Consider the following 23,606-nt stretch of genomic DNA (forward strand, 5'->3'; position numbering starts at 1 on the left):
GAAATTAGTGTACGTGGTTTATAAGACCATTTCCAAAAATGGACAAAAATCATTACAAAGTTGTACACATTTAGACACGATAACTTCACTAAATTAGCAAAATCCCTAGTTTGTGTAGTGGAGTATTGTTATATTAGCTGACCAATAAAAATAATGTTACATAAGCTTATGGTATTATCATATAAAATAAATTTAATATTTTTTTAAAAAAAAACGTATTGAAAACTATTATAGTTTATAATAAAGGTAAATTAGAAATTAAATGATAAACTATTTCTTAATTTTTTAAAATAAACGACATTTGATGGCGATAAAAAAAAAATTACATTTATTAATTATTGATACAAAAATCCCTTTTTTCTTGTTAAATCAACACATGTGTAGATAACTCATTTTCTACATTATTATATTCTATAAAGATGCTAAAGCACTAAAGGTAAATATATGATTCATGTCGTTGATCACTTTTCATTGGCTATACTGATGAATCAAATCTTTTAGATGATTAAAAATTGCACTACTTGAGATTATACTTTACCCCCCCCCCCCCTTTTTTTTTGGGTGGGGCGAAAAAGTGAGTGCGCAATAATATATATTTATCATAATTAATTTGATTAATATATTTTTTTTATAATCGAATGAAATACGTGAGATTACAAATGATATTCATATTGATTTAAGTTTGAAATATTTTTACTTTGCTAGCTCTATTGATTATTCGTGTTTATACTTTCGGATTGTAAGTAAAGAATGCTTGATTACTATTTGAGTAATTCTCTCTTGTCAAAAAATTTGAATCATTCTTGTTTTGTGTGTTATCCTTGCACATAGATCATGCTAATATTCTCTGTATCCTTTCAATTTTATCAGATAATAATAATTGTTTGATTAATTGAGCGGAGAATTTCATTATTAGGGTGAACAAAGAAAAATAACAATTATACCTTTGGAATTTAAGGTGGAGACAAACTGTGCTCTTAGGTATCAATAAAACTTATGATAAGACACCATGAAATGAAATGACCTTAGATGAAAAAATCTGAGATGTCCAAAAATGCAATTTTGGTTATTTTTGCAATTTTGAAACCTTAGTGCATGGATAGAACCTTAATTAGAATCTTACAATGAATGTCCTACCCCCCCACCCCACATTTTTAGAGGATCTTACTTTGATTTTCATGGATCGCTCTAAAAAATTACTATTTTTTTCATGAATATTTTTATAAATATTTTAATTCAATCAGTGAGAAGAAAATTATATAGTGATATTTTCACAGAAAAAGTAGGAAGTTATCAGTATTTCAGCAAGAATTTGTTTTCCATCATGTGTTTTTCTGAGTTGGTTTTATTGGAATGGGGGTGGAAAAATCATATTTTATAATACAATATTTCATAAAGTCTTAGTATAAATAACATTTGTTTAATTGTTTCTAGTAGGGCCGTTTATCTGTCGGTTCGGTTTTGAAGTATATCGATTTGAGTTTTTGGTTATCGGCTCGTAAAGATGTTAAACCGTTATAGAATCATTAAAATATTGACACATCAATTATTGGTTCGGTTATCGGTTTAACTGTTAAGATTTGACTCAAAAATAAATTAATGGGAATCACCTAGAAACAATGTGACAAATCAAATGAATCATGCACATGAGTTCACAAGTTGCATCTTGCTCGAAAGCAAACACTTTTACATTGTAGAATAACCATGATTTTTGAGATAGCCTGAACTAAAAGTAGGAAACTAAACTCTAAATCAAAGACTTTATATACAAAATGGTATAGATACAATTATTTAATTTACGATCAGATTATCGATTAACTCACTAAGAAAAAACCTCTAACCATTAAGAATCAATAACCCGAAACGAAAAAAAAATCAAAATAATTATCTAAACTGCTAAACCAATAAACCGTTACTGATAAATCAATGAAAAAATTTTAATTGAGATTATCGATTCCGATTCGATATTGGACGGCCCTAGTTTCTAGTAGTGGATATTCTCTTTGAGAGGTTAATAGTAAAAAGGCAAGTTACACATTTCGCTAGTTGGCCCAAAACAATTACATTTGCTAGTTAAATATACAAAATATATACATTATTTTGTGTGTGTGTGTGTATATATATATATATATATATATATTAACGGATTATTATTTTGGTGGATGGTAATTATTTATATTTTCCTACATGATTTCTTGCAATCCTATCCCCAATCCATCCACATCATTTGGTACTATAGTTGAAAATGGTGATATAGTTATGATGCATCCCCTTCGTGTGTGATATACGTATGATATACAGTGATATACAATGTAGCAATGACACATTGCACTCAAAAGTTGTGAACAAGGAAAAATGCAGAGGAATTTTCTTATTTCCTTTTCACTCGTCAGAATACACTGATATTACTACTATTTCAGTAGCATACAACTTATAGAACAACAAATATACATATACTAAGCCATTGCTTCGCGATCATCTGTATCGTTGCAAACAGCCACAGACATAGTCGCCTTAGAGTGAACATTCTTGTACGAATAATTCCTCGCAACAATGACATAAACACACAAATTCACTGCTGTCATGATAGCTAACAACCAGTAGAAATAGTCGAGACGACTACTATTCAAATCCTTCCCAAACCAACTCTTGCCATTTTTTTCTGTTATATGATCCACAATTGTTATCAATAGGCTGCTAACAAAATTTGCAGCACCAATTACACTTAGGTAAAATGCAATGCCTAAACTTCTCATCGAATCAGGCACTTGATCGTAGAAATATTCTTGTAATCCAACTAAGGTAAATCCATCTCCTATTCCAATTATAAGGAATTGTGGTGCTAGCCAAAACACACTCATTCTACTCGAGCCTTCGAGTGGATCTTTCTGTACAAGATTCAGTCTTTTTCTTTCGACTAAAGCTGCAACGACCATAGTAGAAACAGAGAAGATCATTCCAATACCAATCCTTTGGAGGATACTAATCCCTCTCTCATTTCCTGTTGCCCGTCTTAAGACAGGCACGAGGACTTTGTCGTAGATAGTGAGGGATATTATCATTCCAATAGCAGCTAACGCGAATATTGATGCAGGGGGGATTTCAAAATCGTGAAGTATCTTCCTGTCTAGAGTCACGCCTTGCTTGATGAAAAATGTCGTGGTTTGTGCTACACATATACCAAATGGTATAGTTGTTAGCCAAATGGGAACCATATTGATAACTAATTTCAATTCTTCCACTTTCGTTACAGTTGCAAGTCTCCATGGATTCTGTTGCTGTACTGTTGAATCTTGTGTTCCATCAACAATTGCAGCTTTATCAAGGAACCTATAAAAAGAAGAATCGCAAATTAAATTTGCATAACATTACTTTGTCTGTTTCAATTTGTTTGTCTTAACTTTGCATGAACATTTTGGTACAATATGTCACGTATCACCAGACAAACAAATTGAAACAGACAGAGAGAGAGTATGATGTTCGAAACTTACTTGAGCTTTTCAGTGTGACATAAAAGCCTCCTTTGGCTAGTGTCGGATTTGGGAATTTCATATAAATGAGAAGGATTGGCAGGAAAAAGAAGACTTCTTTTTCTTATTGCAGCTACAAATACTTGTAGCATTGGTGTTAAGGGACTTCCAGTGGCCTTTCTATAACGATAGAACGGTCTACCTGCAACGAAGATGATTATACTAGACGCCATTACTAGTGTAAGGATCAAATCCGCCATAGCCCAGCTAACGCGGTCTTGTACATAAACAATCAGAGTAACCCCTAGTAATAGTCCACAACAGAGTCCAAAATTCCACCAGTTGAAAAATGACATTTTCTTCTTTCTTTCTTCAGCATAGTCATCATCAAACTGATCAGCTCCGAAGCTCTCAAGAGACGGCTTGTGACCTCCGGTACCAATTGAGATCAAGTAGATCGCGAGGAAGAAAATCACCTCGTGGACATTTTTAGGTTCGTGACATAGGTCATTGTCGCAAGGTTTCAAACTCGGGATCACTCTAGACATTGTCAAGAGAATCAAGCCCTGCAAGAAGATCATTTGGTTATTTATTAGTTATGAACTTTATCGTTAATTTTTTTGTTAAATAGCACATAACATAACAACTGTTTAGCTATAAAATTTGTGTGTTCGATATATAATATTGTTACCACCAAATAGACAATGGAAGAGGCAAGAACTGTGGAGAATCTTCCCAAGAACGCATCAGCAAGAAATCCTCCAAGCAATGGCATCAAAGTGGTGACACCAGACCAGTAATTGACACTTTTTGCAGCTGTTTTGAGGTCTTGATGGATGACTTTTGTTAAGTAAATAATCAAACTTGTGGCTAATCCAAAGTAACTTAGCCTCTCACTGAATTCAATTACTGTTACAAGGGTGAAAATTCATCACTGTCTCTTATTTGCATAACCAAGAAAGGAACACGTTAACAACAACAACATATTCAATGTAATCCCACCATCATTGAGGTCTACGGAGAGTTCAATGTAGACAAACTTTACCCTACACTACATCAAAAATGATCATTTGCAGTTAATTGCTACTAAATATGTATCTTTAGCGGCAATCAGCACTCTTTGTATATGTCCCTAAAGGCTTTAGCGACATTGATTTTAATGACACTTAATCAATATCGATAAAGACTTTAATACTCTTTATTAATGTCAATATTTAATGCCGTTAAAAGTTATTTTTATTGTCATGCTACTTTTGTGGAGGTAGAGAGATTGTTTCTGATAGATCTTTTTTTATCAAAAAAGAAAATAACGAAAACAAAATAGCAAATGAAAGGAATTTGTTGATAAAAGGAGAAGCTAATCTCCTCTAAAGAAAAGATCTTGTGTCAAATTACTAAAAAGAAGTGATATACAAAGTCAAAATTATTTTATATGAGCATATAGTACATGTTGAATTTTATTGACTTCTTCCTATGTTTATTTTTTATTACCATGAATACAATTAGTTGAAATTCTGATTCCGCTATTTGACAACAAGTGGAGTCTAGTAGTGGAACTTATAACTACTTTGGAATACAGTTCTTATATATGATTCATATACTGACCAAAAAAGTTTATATTCATTAATCTATTTTTAGAAAAAAACAGAAAGTATGTTGCTGACAGCACTGAGTTATCCACTAGACATGACATTTGCTATTTTTGTCAAATTAGTGTCAAAGTGTGCCAACCAAGTGCTCTTAAAAGGCAAACCAAAAACTGTTTTGTGGTATGCTTATTATTAACCATTCTGTTCAAATGGTTTTGAAAAGGCAATTAAGCGCTCCGTTCTATTTTAACTGTCATTTTAATTCATTTTCTTATTTTTATTAAAGAAACAATAAATATAAAGTATAATTTACTAACTTATCTTTATTTAATTACAAGATGCATTCTTCTTAAATATAAAAAGTATAATCAGAAACAATAGCATTAACTAAACCTTATATTATCGAATAATTATTCTAACTTAAATGACAGTTAAAATGAGACGAATGGAGTATTCTTTTACTGAAAGATGAATTAGTTGATTATATAAATGCTATTTTACTAAGTAATGTTTGTAGTATATGCTCAATAACTTAAGAGGTGTAACGTAGACAATTTATCAACCCACGTGAATTTGGGTCCATAAAAATCAAAGAAAATGAGATAAAGATACATATAATAACACTTTCATATTACATTATACAAATAATGCTTTTGAGGACCCTCGACGATATTGTCGTTTTATGTGCTACTTTTTTTTTTCATTCTATTTTTTCACTTCAATTGTTTGTTTTAGACTAAAGTTTTTAAATTATTTGCTCGTGGATGGCAAGAGCATCACAGAGATGAAACAATTGACAAAAAATGGACACTATTGCTTCAAACAAACCTAATTACATTAGTAAATAAACAAAAATATGAATGAATTTGATTTTGATGTTTTATGGAAAAAAACAAATCTTGAACTTGACTGAACTTTAAAATTATCTCACGAATGAAGATTTTCCAAGACCATATCAAGAAACAATAAACTAAAACACTCTTACTGACTAGACAACATAAGTAAAAGGCTATACTGATATCAGTAGCGAAGACAGAATTTTCATCCAGACTCAATATGACTAAAAGTATGCATGGTTATAAATTACTTACCAATAATGAAGAGAGAAGCTTTCCATACACCAGTTGAACCCCTAAGAGGAACTCTTCCTTTATGATCCAAAGAAGAATCATTAACCCATTTTTGCTCATCAAATTCTACTAATTCTTCTCTACTCTTTATTTTATCCATTATTTTTTTTGCTATTAAAAAAACAAAAAAGAAGATATATGTATATATAACAATAAGTACTAAAGTATGTGAGATAACAAATTGGTGTGTTGTCAGCTTTGGTTTGCTCACCTTATATAGAAAGAGGAACATTATCCCTGTTGACTGATATTGACTAATTAAAGTTTAATTATTGAGATTATGAAATTTATTTATTTATTAAATTTTATCGTAGTGACTGTGACTGAGGAAGAACATACAATATATTCCACTAAATTAAAGTTGTTTTTTTGTCCCTAAATGTGTACATGAGGAATAACATTAATTTACGGTCCTAAGTTTTTGTATATTGTGTCTCATACGATTGACATAATTTGTGAAATAAAACAAAGTCGATAAAAGTTGTGTGACGAGGGACGAACTATAAAAAAAAAATATCTTTATGATCCAATCAAATCCATGATGGTAACTATTATAAAGTCCTATAATAATTTTAATTATATTACTTTTAACAGGTTCAAATTTACATTTCTAAGCTCGTATTTTATCGAAATCAACACATCTTTTTTACTAAAACAAAGAATGTTGTACTCGAAATTTGAGATTTGGCTTTGTACGTTAGGTGTTAGGAGAAATAGTATAATTAGGAAAGAGTGCAATATTGCTATGTTTAATCTAGCTTTCATATATCAAGATATATTCTCCTCTAAACTCTAATAGCTTAGGAGAATTTCACGTGTGTTTTATCATTTCAGTAACTTTGATTCAAATTTTATATTTATATTAAGTAATAATCATTGAATATTTTAAAAAAATTAGTAGGTATATGTCCATAAATTTCAATATTTTTATTTACGTCCTATCTTTTGATACTAGCCATAATAAAATATTAATATCAAATGAAGGTCGTTAATGTAATTTACATTCCCAGAGACCATGCATAGCCAATGTCTGAATGCCACTTGGCGCATTCTTAGTCGTTACACCAATGTACAATATGCCTATAATGATCATAGCACAAATCCACTAATCCATAACTTTAATATCTTATATAAGATTTAGGATCTTTGTTAATTATTATTTAAATAGCTGCTGGAAATAAATAAGATATGTGGAAGTCAATGCTAAAAGAAAAGAAAAAAAATGTCTCCCACTAATAATCAAAGGTTTATTTCAGCTTCTATTCTTTCTTTTTTTCTGATCGAGAATCAATAATATTTTCATGATTTGAATTCTTAATCTATCAATCAATATTAAAAGTGTTCAATTGTTTGAATAAATTTTACTTGTTTATGCCTGTTTCATCAGGCCACTCTTCTCTACCTCAAAAGCTATTAGTTTCGCTTATTTCTAGCTAAGTAAAAAGAAAAGTGAAGTATGAAATTAAATTATTTGAATTTTTAGAGCATTTTTCCTTTACTAAAAAGAAGAAATATTATATATATTCTAGCACATTACAATTATATTTAGACAAAATAGCGAGTACAATTTAACTTTTGTGAACCCTATGAAAACTATTAGTGATCTACTTTAGTTTCTTGGCTAAACTAACGATATTTTCTTATGATCGAAAAATCTATTAAAAGATAATATTTTAAATTAACTGTAATGGTCAAAGGTCAAAACTCGATCTTTCTATTTTTCTCCACTTGGACTTGATCAATAGGCTAGACTGATGAATTTTATCCCATTACAGTTGTAACAGGAAGAAAATACTGTTATTACTTATTATTATGTCATATGTGTTTCTATTCATAAGGTTGACTATTGTGATGAGCCTAGACAAATAGTCAAACTAATTGTATTTGTAATTATGAGTAGAAGAAATTTGTATCTCTTAAAACAGATACATCGAATATGTTGTATTACTATCAAATGATTCTTATCAAAAAGTGATATATAAATATATTTATATATTTATATATAAGTGTCGATCATATATTTTTTTTATTGAGTGCTATTGTTCATATAGTAACATCAAATACTCTAAATAAGAAATATTTTTTTCTTTACTAATCAAAAGTTATTTTTTAGATTAAGAGTTAGACAAGACGTATATCTTCTATATTAAAAGAACATAGCAAAAATATATGTGCGGGGGGATATTTTACCTAACCTTTCCAAATATATATATAAAAATTAAGAACAAGTTGGCTCATAACTTTATTATAATATAAAAAGTTTTGACTTTTTTTCGATATTTGATGTTCATATTGAGACGTTATTTATATTTGATTCACACCAAAAAATTTCAATTCAAGATATGTCTTCACATCTTATGATCGTATCAACGTGTTAAAACAAATCTTTTTCGTTAAAAAATTATGTATATACATATATATATTAAGAAAAGAATATTTCTTTGTATTATATATGTATGTAAAGATAAAAACAATCTTTGTGACAAACTTTAAATTTTTTTTTTAGCATGCTCGTATAAATAAGTGGTCCATTGAAGTAAACATCTTGTGTATTTTTCCATACGGCAGTGTCTTCCTTGGGAATAAAATATATGATTTTTGTTGTACGTTAATTGTAGATAAGATATTAGAAAAAAAAAAAGTTACAAGGTTCGAATTGTACGTTTAATTATCTACTTTTTTATAAATATTCCGGAGCTTTAGGAGCACTTTATTCGTCTCTTTTTAATTTAATGTGAATATCGAATATCTCATATAAAAAAAATAGATACTCTATGAACTGAAAATCTGAAACACTGCTTTTGATTAGACTTCAATGAATTTCTTTTTGATTAGTCAAAATATAATTAAATTATTATTCTTATCCAAAACACAGACGTATTAGAATCGTCTAGTAAAAGAAAATGTAGATGTATTTATGTTGCTTAAATAATGCGTCTGGAAGCAAATATAATGGAACTCACCAATAAAGATTAGTGCTAATTTAAGTAAACTCCACTTTGATTAATTTAAACTAAATAGGGGGAAATGGTGGCCCTAGATTTGATACTTGATAAAAAACAATTTACATAGTTGCACCCATTTAGTAACAAAACCCTTTACGACGGAGTACAGATGAGGTGTGTTGGAGGGTGCAGAAGACATAATTAATTATATCAATTATCAATTGTTAATTTTATTTTTTTCGTTGAGTCATTTTTCTCAATTTTTAAGAAATTTATTTTCTTAGAAAAAATATTTCTAAAGAATTTTAATTAATAAACATGAAAAGATTTTAATATATTTTTTCTTATACACGCCGAACACACCTTACATCACGTGAAAAACGTGTTAAATCCCTAGATTCATCTGGAATTCCTATTTTATAAGATGTTAATTGCTTTAAGACTGATTCATGAGGGAATTAATGTTGAAGATTAATGAGACATTAGTGCGTAAATGTAATTAATTGAGTGGAGATTTCATGATTTGGGTGAAGATATATATGGTGTAAACTTTCAATATTCCATCACTTGGTTGGAAGACAAATTATGCTCCCCAACTAAGCTTAAATAAATATTTTTATAAGGCACCATATAGCGTCCTAGCTTAATTATAATTAATAAACTCACCACACATTCTTGGACAAGTAATAATATAATAGTAGTTTCTATAGTTTTGGGTCATTCTCAAATCTCATCCACATATTTTCATTTGGGTTATTGAATATATAATAAATAATATAAAAGTCAAACCCTAATAATAAAAATAGTATCTGACTTTTTACAACCCCTTAATTAACCACACATTTCACTTGTTATATATATATATATATATATATATATTATAATTAATCTTGAAAATCTATAAACTATATAAACAATATAATTTTTCGACAGCCAAGGGGTGATCCGCCCCTGCTGACTTGATTATGTTATAATTAATAAAGTCTACTTTTAAATTAGAATTTCTTTGATATTGTTGAAGAGCGAACCTATAACGATATAATTTTCAATAAAATATGCATAACTTTTTACGAACATACGCTCTGATAGTGTTATAGTTTATCCTAAGTTTCTCACGATAAATAGATTTTCTTTTTTCTTAAAAAGAAAACATAACACATTATCAACTTTTTCTGAACTAGTTCTTCCTTTTTGTAAAATATGGATTCATAATGTCTTTCAAACACCCTAGTATTGTTAGCTATTTGTCCTGAGTTTTTTTACAATAAAGATGTTCTCTTTTTTTAAAAAAAAGGAAAACGTAAAGTTTTCATTTCTAGTTAGTTCTTTTCTTGTAGGAAAATATTTACGAGTCTATAAATAGAGGTTCGTTTCTTGTAAAATAACATTCATAATCTAGTCCTAGGGGCTTTGAGCGTTTAACGTAGGAGGAGAAATGGTTAGACACAATGATATGATATCACTTGTGCGAACCTCTTTGTATTCTAAGAAAATAGCGCTAGGTTACTTCTCTCAATATTCTGTACTCTCACATTTATATAGCGGATTGATCATCTTCATTATGTGAATGTAAGTCGATTGATCAAACTATATAAAATCTTTATCTTTTAATATGTTTTTTAATTGTCTTTTTATTCATAATCTTTCAAAGTTTACTTTATTAATTTTCGCATGATACTTAATTATTTTTTATCATAACAAGTATAAATTTAGAACTTCAATAAAGACATAATACTTTGTGAATAATGCAACTCGATGGTGAATATTATTTATTCGTATAAATAATATTAACCAAAGAATTCCACTATAGTAAAAGTCAAAAGAAATGTTTAACATTATAATGGGGACAAATAATGACCATGGCTTGAAACTTTAGTCTTGTCATGTACTCGTGTCTTTAATTAATTTGCTTCTAGCAATTTCATGGTGACGATATCTTTTTTATAAAGCTTACTTTGTGAATTAAACCATGTGCTAATCATGATTTTCATTCTTTGCAAATTAATATTCGCTCTGTATTAAAATAAGTGTTATTTTTAACATGGTTTACCAATTATATTGTTATATTCTTGTGTTTAATTTTTAAACAATATTTAGTAAATAAAGATAATTTAGCAAATCATATATTATATTTATTATCTTTTTAATAGATGTAATTTAATTTTTATTATAATGACATTTATTTTAAGACCAAAAAAATATATAGGGATGTAATTTTTGTCTTTAATCTATTCTTTTTCTTGACAATCCAATGAATCTAATCTTTTTAGTAGATGGCTAAAAATCTAAAATTAAAGTTGACTCGTTGCTGTCTTTTGAGATAAGATTTAAGGTGTCATATCTTTATGTGTAAATTTATAAGATTTTTACCTATGGTCTCATTATGTATAGTTTTAAGGTTATAAATCATATTCATTATTTATTTTCATTTTAGTGAAGTTTTTACATATAAATTTATATTTCGTATCGAGAGTACTCAACCGTTCATATTCAGTTGCACCTCCTCGTACGTAGACTTGATCCTTCCATTTTTCATTTTCGAAACATGTATAATGATTTATTTTTTTTGGCTATTTAGATAATGTTGAGGCTTAAAGGGATGAATTTTTTTTCTCTTTTTTAAAATTATGTTTAATATGTGTGATGGTCTCATATAAAAGTTTAATTTTTTTAAAAAAAAAATATATGTTTTTGATTACTTAATCAAGTTACATTTTAATAATATCATAATGTATTTAAAATTTTAGCACGTCAAGTATTATCTATAAATTGCAATCTAAATTTAGTTAGAAACTTGGCCAAATGAATTGAATATGAGGAAATGCGCTGACAATTGTAGGGGAAAAAAGACATTTTACACGTTTTATTATTAATGATTTATTGGAACGTTAATATTATTTATTTTCTGTTGTTTTAAGGGCTATATATTGATGATTACCAAGTTGACAAAGTGCTTAAATTTAGTCAAATTGAGTGGACAATTTCATAATTTGGGCAAATATAGTCAAGGAGGAATTCTAAAGTTTTTAATAATATATATATATATATATATCTATTGGTGGAAGACAAATTATGCTCCCCAACTAAGTAAAATATTGTGATAATGGTTAATTTTTCTATTTATATATATAAAAATAAAAAAATAAAAAATAAAAAATAAAAATTTCTAACTAGTCTTTGGTACATCCCAATCACAAATCTTCTTCTTCTTACAAAATATTTGGGCCCTTTTTGTGTGTGTATTCCGTTTCTTCATTTTATGCAAATTTATTTGATTTAGCACTTATTATAAAAGAAAAAAAAAGAGTTTATGATTATTTATAACAAGGAAGAATCCTTTTGGTTGGAATTTGGCTGGAATGATAAAATAATATATTTCACACTATGTTATTTTATCTTTTTGAACATTTTTGTCTTTTTAACTTTATACCTTTTAATTAAAAGTGGAAAAAAAATGAGTTTATTCTATGATTAAAAAAAGGGATAAGGGTCTGAAAAATATTTCAACTTTGATCGAGTTTGTTGTTGCGATACTAAACTTTCATGGGGACCTATTACCTCCCTAGACTATTTAATACTATATTTTAAACATATATATTCTCCCACGTGGGCATAAAAAATATGCAAAATTATAAATAGTAATATGTCGACGTGGGTACATATATACCTTTAGAATATACTATTAAATAGTTCAGGGGATAAGAAATACAGTATTAAATAGTTTATGAAGATAATAAGTTCTCATAAAATTTAGTATCGCAATAATAAATTAATAAATTCAACCAAAGTTGAGATATTTTTCAGACCCTTATCCCTAAAATTAATATTATAAACTTTTTAAATTTTTGAGCAAATTTTCCAACCGTTTAGCGTTGCCCTTATACCAAATGCATGCATGTATATGACCAATTCATTTGACAAAAAGTCTATACACCAAATTTCATAAATAGTCTATTTATTAAATTTTAATTGATATCTGCGAGCTTTAAAATTGCTTTTATATGATGAAGCTACTTGTCGTCTTGTTTAATAAGCTTACCAACAAGGCAATCGATTTTCACTTTGAAGGTAATTATATTTTCAAGATGTTTTTTTACGTGTCAGATTAAACTTTTATAGGATGAAGTATGTTAAAATTCATTTCGAAATAAATGGTGATTTGATCCAATTTAAAAATTTTATTTAGTTTGATATTATGTTAAAAACGAACCTTAAATTTAACTCATCTTCAAAAATTTACGAAGCGAAGAATATTCAACATCATATATAACCTAGTTCAATTTGCCACCCATCCACATGCATGGGATAATTCAACACCCCCACACCCTTATATTAGGTCTGCCAAGCGGGGACAAAATAATATGGATATTCAATATCGAGTGAAGCAAGAATTAAATGAATTTGACTTGATATTATGTTAAAATGTGTGACAATTTCGACTCGCTGCAAAGATCTAGAGAGCTTCTTTCTTCTTTCTATTTTTCCCCCTCTCTTTTTTGAACAAATATAAAGCCAAACCTGTTGGGAATGACAAATCAAGCACAAACTAAATTTATATCATGTGTTCCAGCGATATGTCAATATTTATATGTCATGTCCTCTTGTTAACTCAAAGATTCATTACTATTTTCTATGACAAGTCTTAAAAGATCACCTAGACAAGCCACATGTGAATTTCTTCAACCTTACTATAGTTGATTGAGAGTAGAAAGGCCACTAAATGAGACAGGTGATATAATCAGTGCCTAAAGAGAAGAAATGAAGAATTAGTATCATTTAATGTGAAAAATTAGGAAATTTATCACAAGGCTTATTTAATTTTTTGTGACCTTGCACCCTAACTAGACTAAAAGGACAATTTGATCTCAAATCAATTTAAAAGTAAACATCTATATCATTCATCATGCTTGCTTTAATATATCTCTAATCACATGGAAAAAGGAGATCATCTTTTGGAGATATAGATTGTTGGACCTGACTACTACACCTTTTTCTGTTAATATCAGATTAATTCAGTATTCAGTATCTGCATTGAAGCACTTATAATTTAAATTTACACCGCATATGATCTTGTAAAAGAGGAAGTGCCTATCCAAAAAAAATTCATATACAATGTCTAAACCTTAAAGCTTTGATTAAAGATGAAGGGGATTATATTCGTGCTACGAAAATTCTCGTTAGTGACCTGCCTATCAAATCCACCACATAGTTTAAAAAAGAAAAAATATGTCTGTCTTAAAATATACATAATCTAGGAAAATATTATTAAAGTGAAGGTGGGGATGGGAGTAAAGGGGGTGGGGTGGAGAGGATAGGGTGATGAGAGATGGGGTGGTGGTGGTGGGGATGGCGGTGGTAATGAGAGGTGAAAAGGAGACGATCAATTGAAATGTAACTTATAAAACGTGATTTTTCTTTTTTTACTCGGGAGATTATTTTTTCGATTTTTACGGAACATGTTCCTTTTAGAGGACCATTAATATTAACATGATTAATTTTTATGAAATATTACTACCTTCGTTTTTTTTACTTAGTGATTTATTTTTAAAATAGATTTTCATTTTTACTTGTCACTTTTGACAAACCATATTTTATCCTCAGCATGAAATAATCTTATCCAAATTAGTTTCAAAACATCATTTCATAGGGACCGGGATAGTTTGATAAAATGTGTGTCAAATCAAACTGTGACAAATAAAAGTGATTGACGAAAGCAATATGAGTCTAAAATAACTAACATATTTCGTTCTATTAACTTTAAACTTTTCTTAATGTATTAAAGCGAGTAAAGGTCTTGAACGTAACTTGACTATTAATATGATCTATTAATAATTATTATCACATAAATCATTTTCTATTTAAAAAATATATATATATATATATTAACACCATATGATTACCTAGTTTATGAGTATTCTTATATTTCTCTATATTAACTCTAATCTAGAATATTTAATTTCTCTATCTTTGCACTAATTTATAAAGTATTCTCATCTTCTGATACTTCATCAAATTTTTTGTTTTAAATTTTGATCAACTTAACACAAAATTAACTTTAAAGTCATCATTAGCATGTCCCAAATTTCAACTTTTACATAGGCCCGTGGGCTTTAATGTTATGAGCTCTCGAATGGGCTGTCATCTTCGGGCTTGAAAATTTTGGGCCTTAAGGTATAGACAATTTTTTAAGTTTAGCTACATCAGCATCAACTTTAGACATACACGATTGAAATTGAAAAAAAAATATTGAAATTACAAATAGTGTCTAAAGTTTGGTACGTTTGCTCTTGCAAGAAAAAGTTCAATATTTTTGTTTGGATTTCAAATATATCGTTGATCATATATTTGTTATATCCTTTCTACACATTTTATTACACTATATCTTTTTTAATATGACCGGAGGTTTCTCATTGAGAAAAAGGGAATAGAAAAAGCAAAAGTGACTCTTGGGGGAATACAAAAATATGGAACACAAATCTAAGTCAGTTGGTTAACTATCTAAACGCTGGTCTTATTAATGAAGGTTCGATTCTTTATCTTGTTATACACAATTTTTTTGTAGCATGTAAAGACAATTGTTCTACACGTGTACTTCGAGTCAGTAAGAAAGAGATATAAAAAAAAAAAGACAAACTAAATAAAATGAAGAAAGTACTTTGTTTAATATCAAAACCAAACTCATAAAACTAAAATTTTTTTTAAAAAAATGATTACAAAAAAAATCAAAATAAAAAAAATATTATATAGCGGAACTTCGAAAAAAAGATCTCTAAAACTAAACCAACAATAAATTAAAATTAAAAAAAATTACAAGTCATGTCATGTGTATCTAGAAATTTCAAAAGCAGACAACAATAATTAAATGTGTAGAAGCTTCCACGACTTCGTATGAATCGTCAGCGCAAATACAAACATATTGATTAGTCAACAGCAGTTGTCAAACAAAAAATTTATTTAATTGACGTATACTACGATAATTATTATCACCAAGTCCATAGTAATCCGTTCCCATTTTTAGACCGAGCTATAAAAAAACACCAAAGAAGAGTAACACAACCATAACAAAATCTTCTAACACACAACTAGAAGTTATATAAAAATATGTCAAGAGTGAAATTGCTTGGTGTTTATGGGAGCCCAGCCAGTCAAAGAGTTGAATGGGCTTTAAAAATAAAAGGGGTAAAATATGAATTTATAACAGAAGATTTACAAAATAAAAGCCCTTTACTTCTTAAATCAAATCCAGTTTATAAGAAAATTCCAGTTTTGTTGCATAATGATAAGCCTATTGCTGAATCACTTGTTATAATTGAGTATATTGATGAAGCCTTTGAAGGACCATCTATATTGCCTAAAGATCCTTATGATAGAGCTATCGCGCGTTTTTGGGTGAAGTTCCTCGATGAAAAGGTAAATCGACTGTTTTTTTACATAAGTTTATGTTCGATTGTAGATTTTGAAAGTTGATTTTCAAAAAAAAATTGTTTGTTTATGAAATATATACTGAATTTCAAAACATAGTTTGAATTAGTTTGTAGGTGAAATTTAGTACTTACAATTTTAAAACTTCATTTTTCTACACAAAATTAACTATCCTTTTTCTTTTTTCAATTTTTATTAAATTTATGATCAAATGTTAATGCAAATAATATATTTTATATTTGGTACCGAGAGAGTCATTGGGATGATTATTTAACTTTTATTTATTGACAAATTTTACTAAATTACTTTTGTAAAAAAAAAAAAGGCAACTCTTCTTTATATTGAAGCAAGTCAATCGTCTTCCTTGTTTTTCACAATACTTTTGATACGATAAAGTAAAAATTGAATGATTACTAACGAAATTATTTGTCTTTTCTAGAAAATTATTTTATAAGGAAATTGTTGTTTTTGATTATTAGAAGAAAAAAAATTAATTATGACGAAATAAAATGACTTTTCTCGTTTATGACAATAATCATTTTCTATCGAATAATTTTACTTTAAACTTCATATTACTTGCTCCGTCAAAATTTTGACATTTAATACTCAATTTTTTTTAATCAAATTACTCTCTAATTAGTTATTAGGATGATTAATTAAAGTTTGTTTATTTTTTTCTCAGTGCTTACCAGCAGTGTGGAAAGCTTTGTGGAGCCAAGGAGATGAGCAAGAAAAAGATAAAGAAGAAGCTTATGAGGTCCTTAAAGTTATCGATAATGAACTTAAGGACAAGAAGTTTTTTGGGGGAGACAATATCGGATTCGTTGACGTAGTAGCCAATTTTGTCGGATTTTGGATAGGAATTGTTGAAGAAGCCACCGGGGTTGTACTCGTGACTAGTGAAAATTTTCCTAATTTTTGTGCCTGGAGAGATGAGTATCTTAATTGCGACAGAGTTAAGGAAAATATGCCCTCTAGAGAAATGTTGCTAGGATATTTTAAGTCTCGAGTTCAAGCTGTAGCGGCTATTTCCAAATGAATATTTAAATACAATTTCCCGTGGTTTTAGTTTTATACATTTGTAGTGATTTTTTTTGTGCTTTACTTGAGTCGAGAATGTATTAAAAAAGTCTCCATTATATTTTATTGTTGTTTATGTTTTCTTTTTGAAAATAAAAGTTGTCATTTGGAGAAATATTTGTCTAGCCAGCTCCATAGGAATAAGACTTGTCATAACAAAAATAAAGATTTTAGTTAAGTTTATTTATCGTCATACTATCGATCAAACATACTTTTATAATTATTTAAGTACTTAAAATGTCCATTATGATTAAAATCGCTCAAATTCACTTTCAATATCTCACGTCCACGAAAAGAGTACTTTTGAATACTTCTCCAATAATATAATGAGTGATGAATTTAACTAATAAATAAAAATAAAGAGATATTTTTAATCCTTTTTCAAAATACAAAAAAGTTAAATTGTACCGAAAATAATTATACTTATACAAAAATCTCTTTATGTAATGTGCATGACTAATAAAATGAAAGCATTGGATAATGAATATGTAATACTTAATGAAATAATTGTGATAAAAAAAGACTTATTAGCAACACCATGTAGTATATATTGTCCTATAAATATTTCCTAAATATTTATGTTAGTATTTTTAGGTTTAAAATTTAAATTTGAAAATAATTACAAAAAATAAGTTTTATAAGATGGGCTGGCTCAGTCCAATGTGCAGCCCATGTGAACCATTTTAAGGCTCATTGTGATGGGCAGAGCTGACTTGAGTTTTCAAATTTTAAGCCCATGTGAATTTAGTGGGGGGCCTTATCGATTAGCTCTAATTTTCACATGGAAACTTACCTACATAAATTCCATCGGTATAACGGCTATATATATGTATATCGAGATACATGGATTAAAAAAAATGTAATATATTATTTACAAGTGAATTTTTATGTACTTGCAATACATAATAAATTTTTTTCACCTTTATCTGATCTCGCTCGTCACTCTCTTATGTATTTGATATTTCAAATACATAAGAATTAAATTACATCAGAGACATGTATCTAGTGTGATTCACATTTATCTGAGATACATAACGAATCTCACCCGCCTCCTGCTCTATTATAACATATTTGATAGCAAAAATAAATGTACGTAAGTGTTTCTTCCAAAATATAGAGTAGCAAAAATGCATATAGCTTCCTGGTAGAAAAATGATAAGATAGATTGATATTTTGAAATTAAAAATAACATATAAAAATATAAATAATTATTGAATTTTCCATTTTACCTGAAATGATACATCCAACCATAAGATGTCAATTAACAAATCATGTCACATGTATCTCTATAAATAGACAGAAATATTTATATGAATAGATCCACGACTTCGTATTGGTCAGTCAACACTAATTGTCAAACGATAAATTTATTTAATCGGCACATAGGTTAATATTATCGCAAAGTCCATAGTGATCCGTTCTCATTTTTGCATCGAGCTATAAAAGAACACTAAAGAATCAATAATACAACCATAACAAAATCTTCAATATCCTATGGATTTAGTTAAGGAAAATATGCTGTCTAGAGAAATGTTGCTTGATAATTTTAAGTCTCTGATTCAAAATGTTGCGGCTACTCCCAAATGAATATCTAAATTCAATATCCTATGGATTTAGTTTTACACGCTTGTAGTGTTTTTTTTTTTTTAGCTATACTTGAGTCGAGGGTTTATCGAAAATAATCTATTTTTCTTTTGAAGGTCTCCGTAAAATTACATGCACATAGTACTCTCTTTAGATTATATTTGTGAAATTATATTAAATATGTTATTTATGTTTTCTTTTTGATAATAACAGTTGTCATTGAGAAATATTTATCTAGCCAACTTCCTAGGAATAAGTTGTAATAACAAAAATAAAGGCTTCAGTTAAGTTTATTCATCGTTATACTATCGATTAAGTATATTTCTACAATCATAAACTATTTAAAAATATCTCTATGTGGATGGAATCACCCAAGTTCACTTAAATACCCCATTTCAACAAAATAATTTGTTCCCCGGAGGAGTACGTTTGAATACTTTCCTATAAAATAATGAGTGAGAATTTAATTAATAATTAAAAGAGATACATTTAACCCTTTTTCCAAATACGAAATACAAGAGAAAATTAAATTATAGTGATACCAACCATACTTATACAAAAGTCTCTCTATGTAATGTGCATAACCTAAAAAAAAGTGAAAGCATTAGATAATGTTATTACTTATTAGCAACAATTATGTAATATATATTATCCTATAAATATTTATGTTAGTATTTATTTAAATTTGAAAATTACCCAAAAAAAAACTTTTAAAAAATGGGCCTGCTCGGCCCAATGGGCAGCCCATGTAAGACCCCGCAAAGATAACCATTTCAAGGCTCGTTGTGATGGGCAGAATTGACTTATTGACAGCTCTAATTTTTGATACATTTTAATTTGTAATGTTATATATTTTATGAGATCTTGATGTGATTAAATACTTTTTGATATGTTCATATATATGTATATTGTATATCAAAATACGTGGAATCAAAGGTGTAATATATTCTAGATGCATTGTATCCAAGTATTTTCATTTATTTGTGATACATAATAAATCTCCCTCGCCTTTCTCGCCCCTTTCTCTGATCTCGCTTGTCACTCTCCTATAAATCTGATATTTCCAATACATTCGAAGTAAAACACATCAAATATGTATTTGGTGTGATCCACGTGTATCTAGTATATACACATAACGAATCTCACTTGCTTCCTCCCCTATGCTAGTATATATTATAGCAAAAATACATGTATCTAAGTGTATCTTCCTTAATATATGGCAACAGAACTGCATGCAAATGTATCTTTCTCAATATATGAAAGAAAATTTTTAATTAATGATAAAATACGTAATATTTTAAAAATAGAAATAACAATAGTCTAATATCAATAATTATCGATTTTTACATTTTAGCTGAAACGGTACATCAACCATAACCTGATTTTGATGATAATATCATGGAAACTATTTGAGTATGAAAACCATTAATGGTCCCTACAAATCATACCGTCATATTGATCTTAGTTGGACTAATAATAAGTATTATGTGTGCAAACAGCTAAGAGAATAATGTGAAAGATGATTAAATTAACTACCAACTTACATATAATTAGTGACTTCAAATTGGATTTCGAAATCTATCTTATCTTAAACCAACACCCAATATATACATAATATTCACCTATATATATCTATATAGGGGAAAGTCAAACACATAAGACATCTACCTAATTGATATTCAAATATATGATTATATATGATATGATATAATAAATCTCTTGAGAAATTGATTTGTTTTTTCATATATATTAACGAGGATTATATATGATATGTATATAATATAGGGAATTTTTTACATCTTCAAAAATAACTTAATTATGTTACATAGTTATAGTTTGTTGAACTTCTCAAGTCCAGCTTCTATATAATAGGTTGAAAATCATAAGATTAACGATGATTTTGATATGTTTTTAATTTATCATGTGATTTAAAAGGCTTCTAACTCCTTTTAAATTATGTATCAAGTTAAAATGAGACAAATAATTGAAATGAATAATGAATTAATTCGTTTATTTATAATGTTACGACACTAACAAAAAAAATACTTCATATAGTTTTTCAAGTTAAGTCTACGAAACATGATGGAAATAGAGCTTTATTCCAACCTCATTGAGGTAATAAGCTTCCACCCTTGGTACATTAGTTGTTTTAAGATGGAGGTTCGAAAAGATCAATCGTAAATACGTACTCAGGCATTCTTTATTTAAATAGATTAATTATTTAAAATTTTAATTTGTTTTTTAATGATATGCATTAACTTGAATACTTTGTAAGCAATTTTCAACTTGCATTGATGTGTACATATATACGAGAAAGACATATGTTATTTAAATAATAATGTAAGTAATCGACGCTTGAAAACACATACGTAAACTTTTTAAAATATGGATAAAAAATATATTATAATATAGTCAAATATGTAACTGAATTAGGATATAATATGAAAATATTTATGAAATTAAATAAATTTAAGAGATTATCGATATATTTATTTCGAAAAGAATAGAGGGACAAAGCAAATCAGATCATCTATATGTGTCCATGAAACACAGAAAGGCATGTTTGGGACAGAAAATAAACGACCACACAAAAGGAAAAAAGGGGTGAATTTATTTAAATTTTTAACTTATGAGAATCCATGTTGTGTGGGTCTATTTATGTTTATTTGTAGACAAGATTGGTTTTGTGTGGGACATTTTAATTGAGATCTTATAATCAACTTAGACAAAAATAGGGAAAAGTAATATCATCATACATCAAATATCTCTAACTTGTCCCTACATGAGATACTTTATTATAGCACAATAAAATTTAACACTAATCAAACATTATTAGTTTAATCAATTGTAAGATGAGGAAGTTGACCTACTTTATTTATTTATTTATTTTTAGTTTTTTGTTCGATATTTAGTATTTATATTGAAATTCAATTATTTTCATTAAAAAATTTCATATCAAAAGTATAACGCTCCCGAAAAAAAAGTATTTATGTACCAAGGGACTTAAATCTAAAATCACTTTGCTAGAACCCTTGTTGATATCTGTTTTCCTCCTTTGATATATAAAAATGAAGAAAAATGAAGATAGAAGTTAATGTAAAAATTGATGCAATCAATCTTAGGGCCCACACTAATAGCCCCCTAAAAGTAATTAGAAATAAGAAATATGGTAGGCGTAATCGGTGACGGAAATTACATTATTTTTACATGGTTAAAATGATATCTTTAGGTATATACAGTAGGTGTCGTATCTCTTTAACGGACAACTATGTCCTCTAACTTTGAGTGTTTATGAGTAAATCTTTTTTTACAATATTTTAATTTCATATAACTAACCAACTAAGATATCAAAATTCTTGATTTAGGACTTTCAATTAAAAGTCCTCCATTTTAATTTATGACTTTTCACTTATTTTTATTATCTGGACTAAAAATACCTTTTTATTTCACCAAAACACTATAAAATTTCCTTTAAATTTAAAAAATATTTAAAATAAAATGATCCAAAGAGGCTCTAAGAAAAGAAAACAATCTTTAATGTCAGAGTGCACCTAATTAAAACTGGATTCCACTTAGTTTATTTTCCCCACAATCAGGGCCTTGGATCATTAATCTTGAACATGCATTATATGATTTGTCAATATAATTGGCCCATATATTTTATTTTATTTTATTTTCCACCAAATGTCCCAATATAATAATGATTTGAGTGAACTTTATCTATCTAATCCTTGCGTTTAACATGGACTTAAACCCCTTTTTGTCGGTTGATCATTCCATTAGGGTCTCTATATATTTCCTTCTCTATCCTTACCATTTTTTACGTTCGATATTTATATTAAAGTCTGATTATTATCAATATAATTTAAAAATATAAAAATTTCAATTATCTTATCTTAATTCATATTGACTCAATTAATTTGTATTCGTATATTATAAATTTATTCAAAGCAAAAGCATTTTCTATTAAATGTTTATCCATCCTCAAATTCGAACTCGCTTGAGATTTAAATAGAGTAAACAAAATAATTAATCAAAATATCTATATTAGTTTTCATACTTACTTTTTTTATATATAATCTAAACGAACACTATGAAATATAACGAAGATCTTGCATGGAGGGCTAAAACTAAAAGTGTCACTTATAAAACTTATTTTCTCCGTACCTTCATCTTAACATAACTTTGACTACGTAAGCTTTACATTGCTTATTTAAGCTACGTTTTGAGATGTATATCAGATTTATATGTCGTACCCAAAACTAATACCAACAGGCAAAAAATATAAGAAGCAATGTGGACAGAAAAAGCAAGAAAAGGCAGCAGAGTGTTTGGCCACAAAAATACAATTGTAACAGAGAATTCCCATGCGTTCTACGTCTGTCT

The 23,606-nt window shown here is 28.2% G+C and overlaps 2 protein-coding genes and 1 pseudogene across 3 annotated transcripts; 1 reads left to right on the forward strand and 2 right to left on the reverse strand.

Annotated features, from left to right (window-relative positions):
• Positions 1-785: 785 nt before the first annotated feature.
• On the reverse strand, positions 786-882 carry LOC112939946 (U6 spliceosomal RNA; annotated as a pseudogene).
• Positions 883-2,339: 1,457 nt separating this feature from the next.
• LOC101265786 (protein NRT1/ PTR FAMILY 5.6-like) lies at positions 2,340-6,373 on the reverse strand. 2 transcript variants are annotated; one of them, XM_069290611.1, is made up of 4 exons: positions 6,151-6,373; positions 4,165-4,379; positions 3,492-4,036; positions 2,340-3,330 (listed from the first exon to the last, which is right to left on the reverse strand). In XM_069290611.1, the coding sequence occupies exons 1-4, from the start codon at positions 6,287-6,289 to the stop codon at positions 2,457-2,459; spliced, it is 1,773 nt and encodes a 590-aa protein (XP_069146712.1). In that variant the 5' UTR covers positions 6,290-6,373; the 3' UTR covers positions 2,340-2,456. The 2 variants fall into 2 exon arrangements, with proteins under 2 accessions (XP_069146712.1, XP_010312293.1); XM_010313991.4 differs by having other exon boundaries at positions 4,162-4,379.
• A 9,741-nt stretch (positions 6,374-16,114) lies between these two features.
• LOC101266084 (probable glutathione S-transferase) lies at positions 16,115-17,751 on the forward strand. The gene is made up of 2 exons (XM_004249500.5): positions 16,115-16,544; positions 17,239-17,751. Exons 1-2 carry the CDS (start codon positions 16,236-16,238, stop codon positions 17,593-17,595), a joined length of 666 nt encoding a protein of 221 aa, XP_004249548.1. The 5' UTR covers positions 16,115-16,235; the 3' UTR covers positions 17,596-17,751.
• The last annotated feature ends 5,855 nt before the right edge of the window (positions 17,752-23,606 follow it).

Source organism: Solanum lycopersicum, chromosome 10 (genome assembly GCF_036512215.1).
Source record: "Solanum lycopersicum chromosome 10, SLM_r2.1".
Taxonomy (NCBI): domain Eukaryota; kingdom Viridiplantae; phylum Streptophyta; class Magnoliopsida; order Solanales; family Solanaceae; genus Solanum; species Solanum lycopersicum.